At 39.5% G+C, this 13,377-nt stretch overlaps 1 protein-coding gene across 2 annotated transcripts in view; it reads left to right on the top strand.

Annotated features, from left to right (window-relative positions):
* Window positions 1-284: 284 nt before the first annotated feature.
* The window catches only part of LOC124159522 (sodium- and chloride-dependent neutral and basic amino acid transporter B(0+)-like), an 82,719-nt gene continuing 69,626 nt past the window's right edge, over window positions 285-13,377 (top strand). For both annotated transcript variants that reach the window (XM_046535388.1, XM_046535389.1), the window contains exon 1: window positions 285-507. In XM_046535388.1, the coding sequence (XP_046391344.1) occupies window positions 313-507 (195 nt within the window). In that variant the 5' untranslated portion in view covers window positions 285-312. The remainder of the gene's footprint in view (window positions 508-13,377) is intronic.

Below are 13,377 nucleotides of genomic sequence, written 5' to 3' on the forward strand. Positions count from 1 at the left end.
GAAAACAAGACGCGCGAATCGGTGTCGGCCATGTACGAGATCGGCGTGGTCCGCACGTCCGACGCCCCCGACGCCTTCCCCGACGAATTGATGCTGAGGAACCGCCGCCAAGACGCCCCCTCCTCCGTTCCCGCGCTCGACGATCGCCCCGCCTCCACCGACTCTGCCCCCATGATGTTTCTTCCGTCCGCCGTGGGGATGGCGCTGCCGGAGCCGGAATTCGCGAGCGCCGAGGAGGGGCGCGCGACGTCGGAGGAGGAGGAGGGAAGCGTGGGAGGGGAGGGAGGGGAGGTAGGCAGTCTGGAGGAGAGGATGGGCACGACCACCACGGACCACAACTCCATTCTGTCGGCGAGCACCCTGCACGCGTCTTCGACATCCGGAGGCGGCGGTGTTTTCGATTGGACGCTGGAAGGCGGACCCGCGGGGGATGCGGCCCAAGCCACGGTCACCGCGATGGATTCCACGGCGACGCTCATCAGCAACTCGAGCAAGAACAAGTCCAAGGTAAGGAGAGCCACCAGCAGCGAACAGTGTTTGGGGCAGGTCCGGATTTATGATCCACCAACAGGCATCCACGCTCGAATCATTGTGCCACTCCGACCAAGGAGATATCGCGAGGGGGATCAAAATTGCGAAACGCTACACGATAAATGCCATAGAAAAAAGTGTCCTGGACAGGGAATCGATCTAGGGGCCATGACGCAGACCACTACGCTATCCAGGTTCCTTAAGGATAGGTCCATGGTTCCATTCCCGGTCCAGGAAAAATTTTACCATCGAATCTCCGCCGCCGTTCACGCGGCAGGATTGAAATCCATCAAATAAACAGTTGTAGCAGGGAGGAGCGTGGTGGCCTAGTGGGTAAAGAGCTTGGCCATTGATCGAAGAGCTCCGGTTTCAAACGCCGGTTGAAGCTTTATGACAGTGGCGCCGACTCCATGGGGCCTGAGGGGGTCCGAGCCCCCACCAAAAATTCGTTACCGATGTGAGGAAAAATGTGTCAGGCTAGTCAATTTTCCTCGGAGTGTCCAGATCTCGAGATTCGAGTGATCAGGGTTCTAATGTTTATCATATGACTCTTCAAAAATGCTTAAAAAACTTAAAATTCATTACTTATAAAATTTACCGGGGCAAGGTCCTTGGCTTGGGCCCCCCCAACATTTTTTGCAAGTCGGCACCCCTGCTTTATGATACCCCCAAAAAAATCCTCTAAGTGCAAGGTGCCCCAGAGAGAACGTGCTCGATAATGATCGGAATAACCCCGATCGGTTTCCATTACTAGCAATTGATTCCGAATAGTTTCCGCTGCGAAAGGAGTTTGGTGTGTTTGAATTTATTTATTCCGACGATGAGATATGCCCTGGAAGTGGATCTTCAGAATGAAAATTTTACAAATTGCAACCGAGTTTTAACCACACGAAATTAACTGTCGGAATGAAAAGCAATTGAAATAGTTCCTATCAGTGTCAATCACACCCTCAAGGGAATGAGACTGCACCCTCAACCTTGTACGTGTGTTCATCATACACTCGCCTCGCCACAAGTCTTAGTCTGAGATGAACTCTGCTCTCGCCTATTCAAAGCAAACTTCAGATTGACGATATAGAGCGAGTGGAGCAGACATTGTCGCAAGATTTGAAACGAGTATATACGATTTAAAAACGAAAAAACTTGGTCCTCGGTCACAAATGAACACAAGGTCTTAAACATTAATTCGAGATAGATTTTTGATTTGCAAAGTTTTTATTGATAGTGGTGCGGAGCTTTCTTGCGGTTTGTGTACGCGAGTTGATGCATCCAATGCCCTTATCCGACCCTGATCAGGAGCTGTTTGCCATTTTGGAGACCCTCGGCTGGGAACAGCACTCGGATGATACCGGTCCCTTACTACGATAGTGAATGGAGGCTTGCCGGGACCCAATTTTGAAGTAGGCACCAGGTCACACCTCCAAGGCTCAGTTCTAAATTAGTAAACTTATTCGGCAGCGATCCTAGTGTTTCGTCAGGTTACCTGGCATCGATAAAATAGTCGGCAACGTTATGGGTTCGGTATCACTTTTAAAAATGTGCGCGAAAAAAATCGAATCTTAGATATTCATGAGATTTTTTAAGTAAATTATTGACCAATCCATTTCTTTTCAGAGGAATTAATTAACGAGTTTATTTGCAAAATCGTCATCAAAAACAACTCTTGGATTGCAAAGACGACGAACGCAGCGGGTCTAATTTTTCATAAAATTTTCTGAAAAGATAGGTTTAGTTTTTATTTGTATGTATCCTCAGATAAACTTAAATTAAGTATTGGTGCCTTACACCGAATTTCAATTCTCATGCGCCGCATAGGAAAAATCCTCGAAGAAATTTGCGAAGAGGCAAATTCAGGGAGCTTGGTTCAGATTTTGACACGTTCATGTTTTTATTTCCTGTTTTGTTGTGATTTTGTGTACCTTTCCAAGGAAGTAGCAGCCCACCGTTTTCGCATCCCATCGAGATTCGCACATTTCCGATCGCTTCCCGTTCCGCCCCCTTCTGTCAAAGCCGCTGTCGCAACAATATTGGCTAAGGCGCGCCCCACCTGTTGCTACCCATGCGGAAGCCAGTGATATATTTTTTCAAGAGGACAATGCAACCGTAAATTTTTTAGTTTTCACTCTTTGTGATTACTGGTAATCAGTTCACGAAACTAGAAAAAGTTTTTTTTTTAAGTGTTTAAGTTTCCCTAGATAATTTTTTCTTTGCGGCTAGGTGAAAAACGCGATGCACAGAGATTACGCAAACGCTCATAATTGGACCGTGCCATTGAGCGAAGGATAACGAAAAGTAAACAGGAAAAAAAAGGAATTTTCGAAATTATAACCTCTCGCGCGTAGAAGATGAGGCATTTTTATCTCACAAAAAAAGCTTAGGAGAGTAAATATTATTTTACCTACTTTTTCTAATTCGTTATTTCAATTGAAGCGTGTCATATACAATTTTAAAATATTTTGGAGGCAAGGAGGCAAGTCTAAAGTTTTTGGACAGATGGAAAAGATACTTGATGGACATGTAACTTTCTCTAACAAACCCCACGACGATATAATAGATATGGCCTACAGTGAATTGTCCCGTGCTGTCCCTAGCCATGAATATGTGGGGAAAATTCAATCTGAGATTATTTAAAAAGGTTATAGTTCAATAGCTGCACATATGGTTCAATTCCGAAAAGGGTTATGGAAAGAAGAACTCATAATTGCGCTTACGGAAGGGCAAAGCTATTTCAATCTAATTTATTTTTCGTCCTTTCATGCAACATGTTTATTCATCAATAATTTTCACAGCTAAATTATCAAGTGGCACTCTCCAAGATCAATTTTTAATACACTGAATAGTAGAGGCCTTCACGTTGTAGAAATCCATCTTACTGATTTGTGAATGAAAAACTTTGCTGTTTCTACAATTTGGAACTTTATTTTCCTGACTAGTTTCGATACACTGTATCATATTCATAGGGCTAGTCCTATGGATATGATACAGTGCATCGAAACTAGTCAGGAAAATAAAGTTCCAAATTGTAGAAACAGCAAAGTTTTTCATTCACAAATCAGCAATTTTTAATAATTATCAGTGGGAGCAAGTGGTAGGCAAACAAAAAATGGCATGCAGTCGTAGACACAGGTATCTATGTGGTGTACATGTTTAAATGACGGTGCTAGGCCATTTCAATTATATCAACGACAATTTTTTGCATGATTTCTATGCTCATATTGCATTCTAGTTTTTATAGAAATAATTGCTGATATCTGTTATGGAGCTTGCGCTTCGAAGGAGTCTAAATTGAGCACATATCCTTCGATATTAATTCCGAGTCGGAATTACGACACATGTGATGCTTTCTGTGAGAGAAAACCAACTGTGGATAAAACCATTCAAAAACATGTTATTAAATATTTAACGTGTTTTCTAGTCAAAAATGGACTCTAAAATCTTTTAATAACAATTTTTGGGCAACAAAAATGATTAATCCACTCATAAAGTGAAGAAAATGTTGTAAAAGGTTGCTTTCATAAAATATTTGCAATGTAAAACACAGTAAAATCACTACATATAAACGTTGACTGTCAATTCGGATTACATTCGAAATTTTTTTTAAGTTCAATATTGACTTCTATTATCTGAAAACAATTCTGAAAAGTTCTGAAAAAATTATTCGGTGCCTTTGCATAAAATGCATGTTATATCAGTTTCTTGACATCCAACGATGGAACTTATAGCAATATTGTAGCGAGAGCGTAGTGAATAGTATAAGGATGACTAATCCTGCCGCAGCTTCCTAAAAGATGCTTTCCTCGTGAGAACACCGTTCTGTAGGTGCGCGATGATAAGATGATGCAGGTCTTCCTCTTCTTCCTCCTTAATCATCACATGATGACGCGGTACCTATCTCATTTCCGGGTAAATTTCCCATCCTCAAGGATGAAATCTTTCCACAACACCTTTCGCTTTGATATTCTCTGATAATTAATTGTTGCAAGAACTTACCACCAAAAGCCAATCTGCAAGCTAAAACCAATGTTAAACCATAGCATCTTAAGTATAGTAAGCAGTCATAATGCTAAAAGGTAAGATTTTTTTATATTAAATCTCAGTCATGATTTAACCACGAAAATAAAATGTCTGCAATTTCCATTGTTAAATTTCATATTCTGGGGTTTACCTTCGTTTTCACCCATTGCTGAAAGCTCTTAATTTATACATTAATGCATAGAGAAAATAAATAAGTTTGCTCTAAAGTTACATTTGACGATTTACATTGCATGTACATTAAGCATTGCAAGCTTATATTTCATAACGGCCACTTAAGTATTGATGATTTCCGCGCGCATGTTTTTATCAGGATTCCTCTTGGTGAAGTAGAGAAACGAATAAGCACTCTGTAGCACTGTTTATCCATTTTAAATACATCGAAGAGGTAGTCAAAGTGTGTTTACTAACAATTATTAGTTATTAAACACGCAAAAGCTTCCACCAGAGATGTATTCATGGGATGTTGTACTATACTTGAAGTCACATCCACGAAGTCCCTCACTGATTCGTCACTCTACTATACGATTCGTTACTCTACTCGTTGGGGTAAGAATGCGGGTCATTGAGTTGGAAATCTAGACGCATTCGTTCCATTGCTGAATGGAATTATAGACATGGAAGTTGGAAGCATGCAAAGTGTTATTGGTCTCCTAACACACTTTTCACTTCGGTTGGAAGGATTTACGTAGTCTCTTAGAGAGGGAAAAGGTTTCCTGACGCGGCACTTTGCCAGAAATACCAAATCATTTTGCCCTTAGCATGGCTTCCGAAGACACACCATTCATGTTTTGACTCCAGACTGCACTCCGTGACCACTCGCAATGAGCCATTCCTTCCTCTTGTCTTTCTCAGTTGATCGAGGAAATAGGTCAGATACTTACCCCAAGTTTTCTTTCCCTTCACTCCTCATGGTTCCATACGAGTGAGGTGCGTGGTAGCTGAAAAGATTGAGCAGTTGTTATCAGAAACAAATGCATGATTTAATGTGTAGCTAAGTTATCGAAAATAATGAATCACGCACATTTTCTGCAAAGTATCGCCTCACTCCAGTCAAGTACGTACTAACTTGGGAAACGTGGTCTCTGCTAATTTTTTTTTATTCGCTACCCCACAAGCATTATAATTCCCTCTGGATTTCATAATATGATGATATCGATGTATTCATAAATATAGCTAAAATAATTGAAAATTTTCAGCAAAAACTGTAATTGTGCGTTTAATTTTCAGTGCTGAATCACCGCATGTCTGATCATTATGGATAAACATTTGATCTTCGGTCATAGTCAAAAACATTTTGTTCGAAATTTATGTCGTTTTTCAAAATTATATTTTTAATTCAGTTACTCTTAGATTTTATGCTTCAAACACAAAAATTTCTCTTTATCAAAGTATTTCCTCTATCCACAAGTTTTTAGTGCCGAGTCTCATAGTACGCCAGTTAGGATGATTAAATGCTACTCCTTATCAAGTTTGAATTACCGAAAAGCTATTCCGTCATCATGCAAACGCTATTTTCTATCCCATGAATCAGCCCGCATAACTTTACCCATTAATCCGAATTCTTAGACTCTTACGCATTCCTTATCTTAGCCAGAGGCTTTCGTATCCATCAGCGTTAATCCATTCGCGGGAAGTGCACAATGGGAGCATAAAGGCATCGCTGACGCGTCTAAAGGGATCCCGTACGTGAGTAACAGCGTGACCCACTCCAGAATAAATGCCGAAACTACCTAAATATAATCCTTTTACCCGTAAGTCAATACTTAATCATTTCTTCTGGACCAGAATTTATATATGTTACTTCATTCATTCACATGACGCCGTAAGCGTAAACATCCAAATAAATTCAACCACAGCACCGTTGTCCTCGCCCTTTTTCTGTTATATGTTCCTATCCCTTTCTTTCATTGCCTCTGAATTTATTTGAATTTTTCTAAATTTAATAGTTCTTCTGAGCATTCGATCATAAAATGATACGGTAAACCCAAAGTAAAACTTGGACTTATCATCTGATAACATAAGCAAAACGCCTAAACATTCTCTTACAAGTCCAACCTCTGTAAATGACACACATGGCCCCAGATATAGGTCATGATACAGGACGGACAACTGAAAACAAAGTAAACTTTTTAAGCAGGAACAGCGTCCTACGTTAGAATCGATGATGAGCTCTCATTGCGTACATTAACCAGAACTTACGCGTAGTATTTATAAAAAATAAAATTCAAATATTCAACTCAAGTTCGCAGCAAGTATTTTATTATTTCACCTCTTTCTCCGAATAAATATTTTCACGTGTAGTCATTAGCTCATCTTCGTCGTCAATATTCCAGGAAATTGATAAGTCGATGTTTACGGCTTTTCTTCGATACAAAACAAAGTGCAGGGAATGGTGGAAAAGATTACCAATCGTTGAGAGGGAGGAATACGGAAAGACAACACTACGAGTTTTGTATTGGTAGTGTATTCAAAACTTCCAGAATTCATGAGTCAAACATTGAGGTAATATTTTATGCCTATTAAAAATTTTGATTTCTAACGTCAGTAGGACGCTGTATGGTGCACCATTGCCTCTGCGCATATCGTATTTCATTCTTTTCTGCTGATGCAGTAAGGGGACAAAATCCCTCGTAGTCCACAACTAGCGATTAGGGACACCTGTGGTTAACTTTTTTTGTTGTATCAGCTTTGCGTGCCGTCTCGAAGGGCCTCCATCCGATATCAGTAAGTTTCTCCACCTCACTAAGTTTTTTTTTTAGTTTAACGTCCGGTTGTCATTTGTGCTGTCTTGATTGATGAGTGTGCTCTTTTAAGTCGGAGCCCGAATTTCCGACGGTGTTCCCGCTCACAACTAGGACGTATTGAAAGTAATTCATCCTCTCTTCGATCGTGCGATGCTCAACGCGGTGTGAAAACAAGCCGCATGGCTATAATCTCTCGTACATAAACACTTGAAGCATGAATGACGCCTTTCACTTCTGACCTCATAGTAAGCCACCGGGAGGGCACGTAATGCGCTGTACCTGCGGCAGAAATGCCACTTCATGGACACAAACACACATCGGAACATACCCGCTGCTGCGCAGTTTTATCGACTGAAACCATCGATCAACAAATGATTTTTCACATCTCTTGACTATATCGTTGCCTCAGTCATCGTTGCATTCATACATAATACATAGATTTTAACGGCTATCTCTCATTTAAAATCTTGACGCTGATGTGGATGTCCTGCTCTAGCGACGAACTCCACCCATTTTAGACAATCACAATCAATCGATTCGAGCTCGGAGTAGAACGAGAAAATGCAATAATTTCGTATGGAGGACACTTCTTACATAATGAAAATAGAGTGTGGCAGCATATAAACCATCATTGTACTTGCGGGATAAAAATGTTCAATTGCGAGATTTCCAAATGAAATTGCTATTGTAATTGAATAATACATGTGTAGTACAATGATATATATATATGCAATATATAATAAAATTGAGTCTCCTACCTAACTCTGAGGAAGGTGATAATGCGCCACCGAAAATTTAGTACTGTGAGTGTTTTTTATCTTTTTTTTGTCCTCTGATTCTGCCCAACCTGGGGTATTTTTATGTTATATATAATGAAATGATGCTTGATATAATATAATACATATTTTGCTAAGGCCACTGATTGAACAAAATACTAGCGGTCAAAATACTACTTATATACTTCTACTATGATTAATTATCGTTTTCCAATAGCATGATGATTATTTCACGACAGTCAATGAGGGTGCGAGGCGGGCAATAACATGAGGCTAACGTTTCCGGGTGAGCTAACCCACCTCACATTATTAAACAAGACCCCTCTGGTAACACCCATCCATAACGAATATCAACTGACCTCAAAATAAGGACCAAAAGAAGTGCTATGCTGCGGCTCCACGCGTAACGAGATCGCATCGAAGTGTCGGAGGCGGAGACAAATGCAAGCGTAACGGAAATCCAAGGCCTCGATCACCTCAGCGACCGTTTACCGACTGAGTATCGATTCTCTCCGGATCGAAGACACGCAGCGATTTGCCGCGACGCCGCGGTCGGAAAGGTGAGAGAGGGTAATGGTGAAATGATTAGGTAATAAGGCAATAATATCATTGGACCGACTCTTCCTTCTCAGTCTACGGTGACGTCGAAAACCGAGTCGAGGCCTTCGCTTCGCTAGCGGACTCGATAATTTCATTTCTCTGCATTCTACCCGATGACTGCTTTCGCTGAGATTTCCCTGAGGTCATTAGGAATGCAAAATAACCTCTCTGCGAATTCAGGTCACATTTTTCCAATGATATTTTAATACCTCGGCGTGGGAAACCTTATATTTGTTTCATGAGATGAATCCACGATGGAAAACCCCCGAGAATAAATTTCGAGTTGAGGGACTGAGGAAATGTCTTGATTGGCTACGCTGCCTACGTACCGGATACTGAGATGGCAATAAAATCAACAGAGTCAAGGTCAGCCTTAAATCATCTTCATTATCATCACTTTCAGAAAAGGGCGTTGTAGGTAGTAACAGTATTTATTCTTTACTATACTGAACGGTGAGCTACATGCAAGAGCCGCGATGTCATCCCATGGATTAATTTCATTTTTATTTTCGCTCTATTTTTCATCATTAAGCGATTGGAAAAAATTAAATCATCGATTAATCATTAATTTTATTATGGTAATTGAAAGAATTTCTTTGATGATTTTAATACTTCGGGAAAAAATGCATCCGTCAAGGGCAGTGATTTTGGTTAAAAAATAACTTACTTCTTGGAGATATATTCCAAATTATTCAAACTTTTTCAAAAAGTGCCCCAAATATTTCAATGCTTATTTTATGCCATGATTACTGAAATACAGGATAAAATAATCATTGAATTAACTTCAGACAAGTGACCGACGCAATGCAAAGCACCAAACCTTCAAACCAAACAGTTATACTCCCAAATCAATAAATTTTCAGGTTGGCGAAAGATTTACTCCTTCCGACCTACTAGTCTGATGGTGTAATTTACTGTTTTGGTTACTTACAATTTAATGATTCATCACTTAATTGGACGAGAAGGAACGGTTTTGTTCAAGGAACGATTAACCGTGGCTAATCAACTCCAGGGAATCCGAACTCTTATCTTCGAAGGACAGAGGTAAAGCAAGAATGGATGATTATCTCACCCATTTAAGCGATTTAAATTTGTTTTGGGCCGTCTTGGTTCCCATGCGTAGGGTTTGTCCATTCTTCCATCTCATTACACCCGTTAGCACCTCTTAAGTGAGAAATCGGTGGTGAAACATCACCACTCATTGTTTCAGCGTGCGTCAGAGAAGTGGTCATTATCCCGCACCATTTTCTTCCTTTTTGTTCTCTGACGCAAGTACACAACTCCGCGATAAAATTTATCACTCTGCCCGGAAAAACGACATGATAGTATATCTACATTGTAGACGCTGATCTTTCGGGTTCTCTCACGCATTGTTTTCCTATGGCGGACGGCATATTTCGAAAACCTTCCGGTTTCACGAAGACGGTAAATTCCGAAACAATTCCGAAAAATATCGTCTGCTTTGACAAAAAGAAAGTGCGGAAAGACTCGAGGAGGCCATCATCTTCTTCGCAGCCAGTCCGATGGAATCTTTTTGCGGGAAAAAATTGCAATCCCTACGATAGTACTGATTGGGTGTTTGTACTCTCGGTCTGTTATCAATTTATTTTATCTTCTCGTAAAAGAGAAATGCGTGAGAAGATGGACGTATGATACTAATGTACATCGATACAGAGACCTACCCCAATGAGAAATTGGTTGAAAATTTTATTAATTTTCGTTCACGCCGCGAGACGCCAGTTAATTGTTTTTTTTTATTCATTTAGCCCAGTTTAGTTTTAAAAACCACACAGGGAGAGCCGAATATCAACCTTTTTGTATAAATATGACCGAAATTTCCCATTGATGTAACGAATTAACTATGTTATTTGAAACTTTATATGGCAGTGTTTACAGCACGAGTGTCTCACAATAACAAATGTATCTTCGCTAATGTATGGTTTTATTCAAACTAAGTATTCAATCATAACCAGAAAGCATTAAATAAAGAGCGAAGATAGAACACGAAATGGAATGACGTCGGTCTAGGAAAAAATGTCGGAGGGAAAGGAAAAACGAGTCACGTAAGTGGATGGTAGAATAAGTGAATATCTGAAGCAATGAATCATGATATTAGGTGGAGGACAACTAGCTAAAAGCTTGAGTGGAAGGGGTTATTTCTTTTCGTACTTTTTTATAGTATTTATGAGTTAGCCATTGGTCAATCATGAGTATTGCGTACTTAAATTTTTCTCGGTCAAGTACGGGGAGATGACCAATGACTGAAAGAAATAGCCTTTACACTGTTATCAATTTATATATAACAGGGACGATAGGGACAGGGATAACAGGGACTTTAGCTTTTAATAGAAGAAAAGAAACCTTTAGCTAAAGTTACTAATTGAATGAGATACTAGCGATCATTATAATACTGAGCATTTGAAACCAGTATTGAACGGATGATATTCAATCGGAGAACTGTACGCCTGTGATGAAAGACACATCGTACCGATGGAATACTTAAAATTTGAATAAATAAAATATCAACTGAGTCCTTCCTATTCTTCCCCTGATAATGTCACGCTAAATAACAGAGAATTTGATTTAATTATGATTTTTTTCAAACTCACACGACTTATTTCCTAATAAAAAAGATTAAAAATGTCATTATTTTATTAAAGATTTTATTCCGGTGTAATTCGGTGGAAATCTGTGATACTCAAAATAATGAAAGTATTTGTCTATTTCCGTGCTTACTAATTTTAACCGACCCAGGTTTTGGCACATAATACCATTTTAAAGGTCTCTAAATGCCTTGAAAGTGGCATCATGTGCCGATACCTGGTTCCGTATAAATAAGCGTGGAAATAGAGAAGAAATTCCATTGTATTGAGTATAATTTAATGTCCATTAAGCTTTTTTGGCGATATTTCTTCAAATATTTTCAGAGTTTTACATAATTATAATGGACATAATCTTTCTCTGCTGGTTTACTTTCCAAACGTAGCATCTAGGCTAGCATAAAGTATTTCATATGAAGATAAATGTGCAGTTTTTTGAGAAACGCGGGATATTGATCAGGACATGCAGAGCTGTGAAATGATTTTCACCTTCGAGCGTTACGCCAGTTGACCTCGCTCCTACTTGCGCCCGAGCCGACAAGAATCATGGATGCCGTGAAGTCGCCTCGCGCTACCGACCCAACATTTCATTTTTGCGTCAGAAGAGTTTTCAGGGAATATCTTGGCGCATCCCTTTATCAACTCCATTCCTCTACGCCAAGAGATAGAGAAAGAATGCGAGCGTGACAAATGAGGGTCGGGGGAGGTTACGAAACGGCACAAGTGCGATACACTGAGCAGCAGGTTTGGCGTTCCTTGAAGAAAAAAAACAAGGAAGGGGACGCGAAGACGCCTCAGTCGTCGACTATTAGCGATGCCACACGCTGTCGTAACCTATACGTGCCTTGGTAATTAGTACTGCGACGAACTACCAGCCAATTCAGTTCCTAGGATTCAGGAAAATTGAATTGGAATTACAACATAATGAGGAGATGGTTACGTAGGAGCAATTTTCCATATAAATAAAGTTTAAAAGACCTTTAAAAGACAACCTAGGTATTAATATATTAGGCAATTTCATCTCTTTAAATCAATCGTAAAACACCTCAATGTAGGTCGTGTTAAAGTCTTTCGAAAACTTCAATGGTGGCAAACTGCTCCATGTGCATAAAATATTCAACTGTGTCACAAATTCGAAACCGATTAAGTCAACCTATTGTAAGGTGGATCTGCTTCATATTCTTTCTATTCGTAATTTTTTTATTCTTAATTCATACTTTAATTGTTTTAAATTCAAAACAACTCTCCATATTCCAAATAATCAAAATTTTACCAAAATTTTTACTTTTAATGAGTATTTAAGGCTTATAAAAATTTTCAAAAATAAAGCGCAGGTTCAAATAAAATTGTAAATGTTTTTAACCATCATCGATACTGCACCAGGGTAAGGGACGGCTTCAAATGAGTTACTTAGGACAAGTTATAAAGTATGTGAAAGATAAGAAATACGTCGCCATAAAAAGGCAAGCGGATAGGAGAGCGGAATTGAGAGTTACGTAAAGCCAATCTTAGGATTGTTGATTAATGGCGTAATAATTAATCTAGTTCCTTTAATGCCATGGAATACAAACATGAAATCTGATGCACCGATGAAAAGTTCATCGCTCTACTGACCAAAGCGTAAGTCGGTCATATAAGTGAAAGTATTCTTATAGTCGAAATCCAACAGGAAATGCAGTTCTTTATAATACTAGTCATTCGGTCATTATTGTGAAGGTAATTATGGAGGAATTATTACGGCAACGATTCAGTGGGAGGAGATGATATAACTTCCAGCTGGCAATACTCTAGTGAGCACTTGCTTTCCGCTAGAAATTTCAAATTTCAAAATCAAACGGATGTTATTAATAAAATGATTTTGCATGGTAGACTACATGATGGTAATTTTAAGCGTGCTGGTAAAAGTAAAAGCGGAGCCAAAAAGCAGCTTGATGAAAACCTTGGATGTCGGCGGCAAATTGAAATGTTTGAATTGTAAAAGTACTTTTCGTTGCCTTCGCTTGTATGTTATATAATGTATGCTTATCCTGTCGCTTTAATATATAATAAGGATGAAGAACTTTCTGAATCTAAGTAGTCCAGTAAAAACGC

Source organism: Ischnura elegans, chromosome 5 (genome assembly GCF_921293095.1).
Source record: "Ischnura elegans chromosome 5, ioIscEleg1.1, whole genome shotgun sequence".
Lineage (NCBI taxonomy): Eukaryota > Metazoa > Arthropoda > Insecta > Odonata > Coenagrionidae > Ischnura > Ischnura elegans.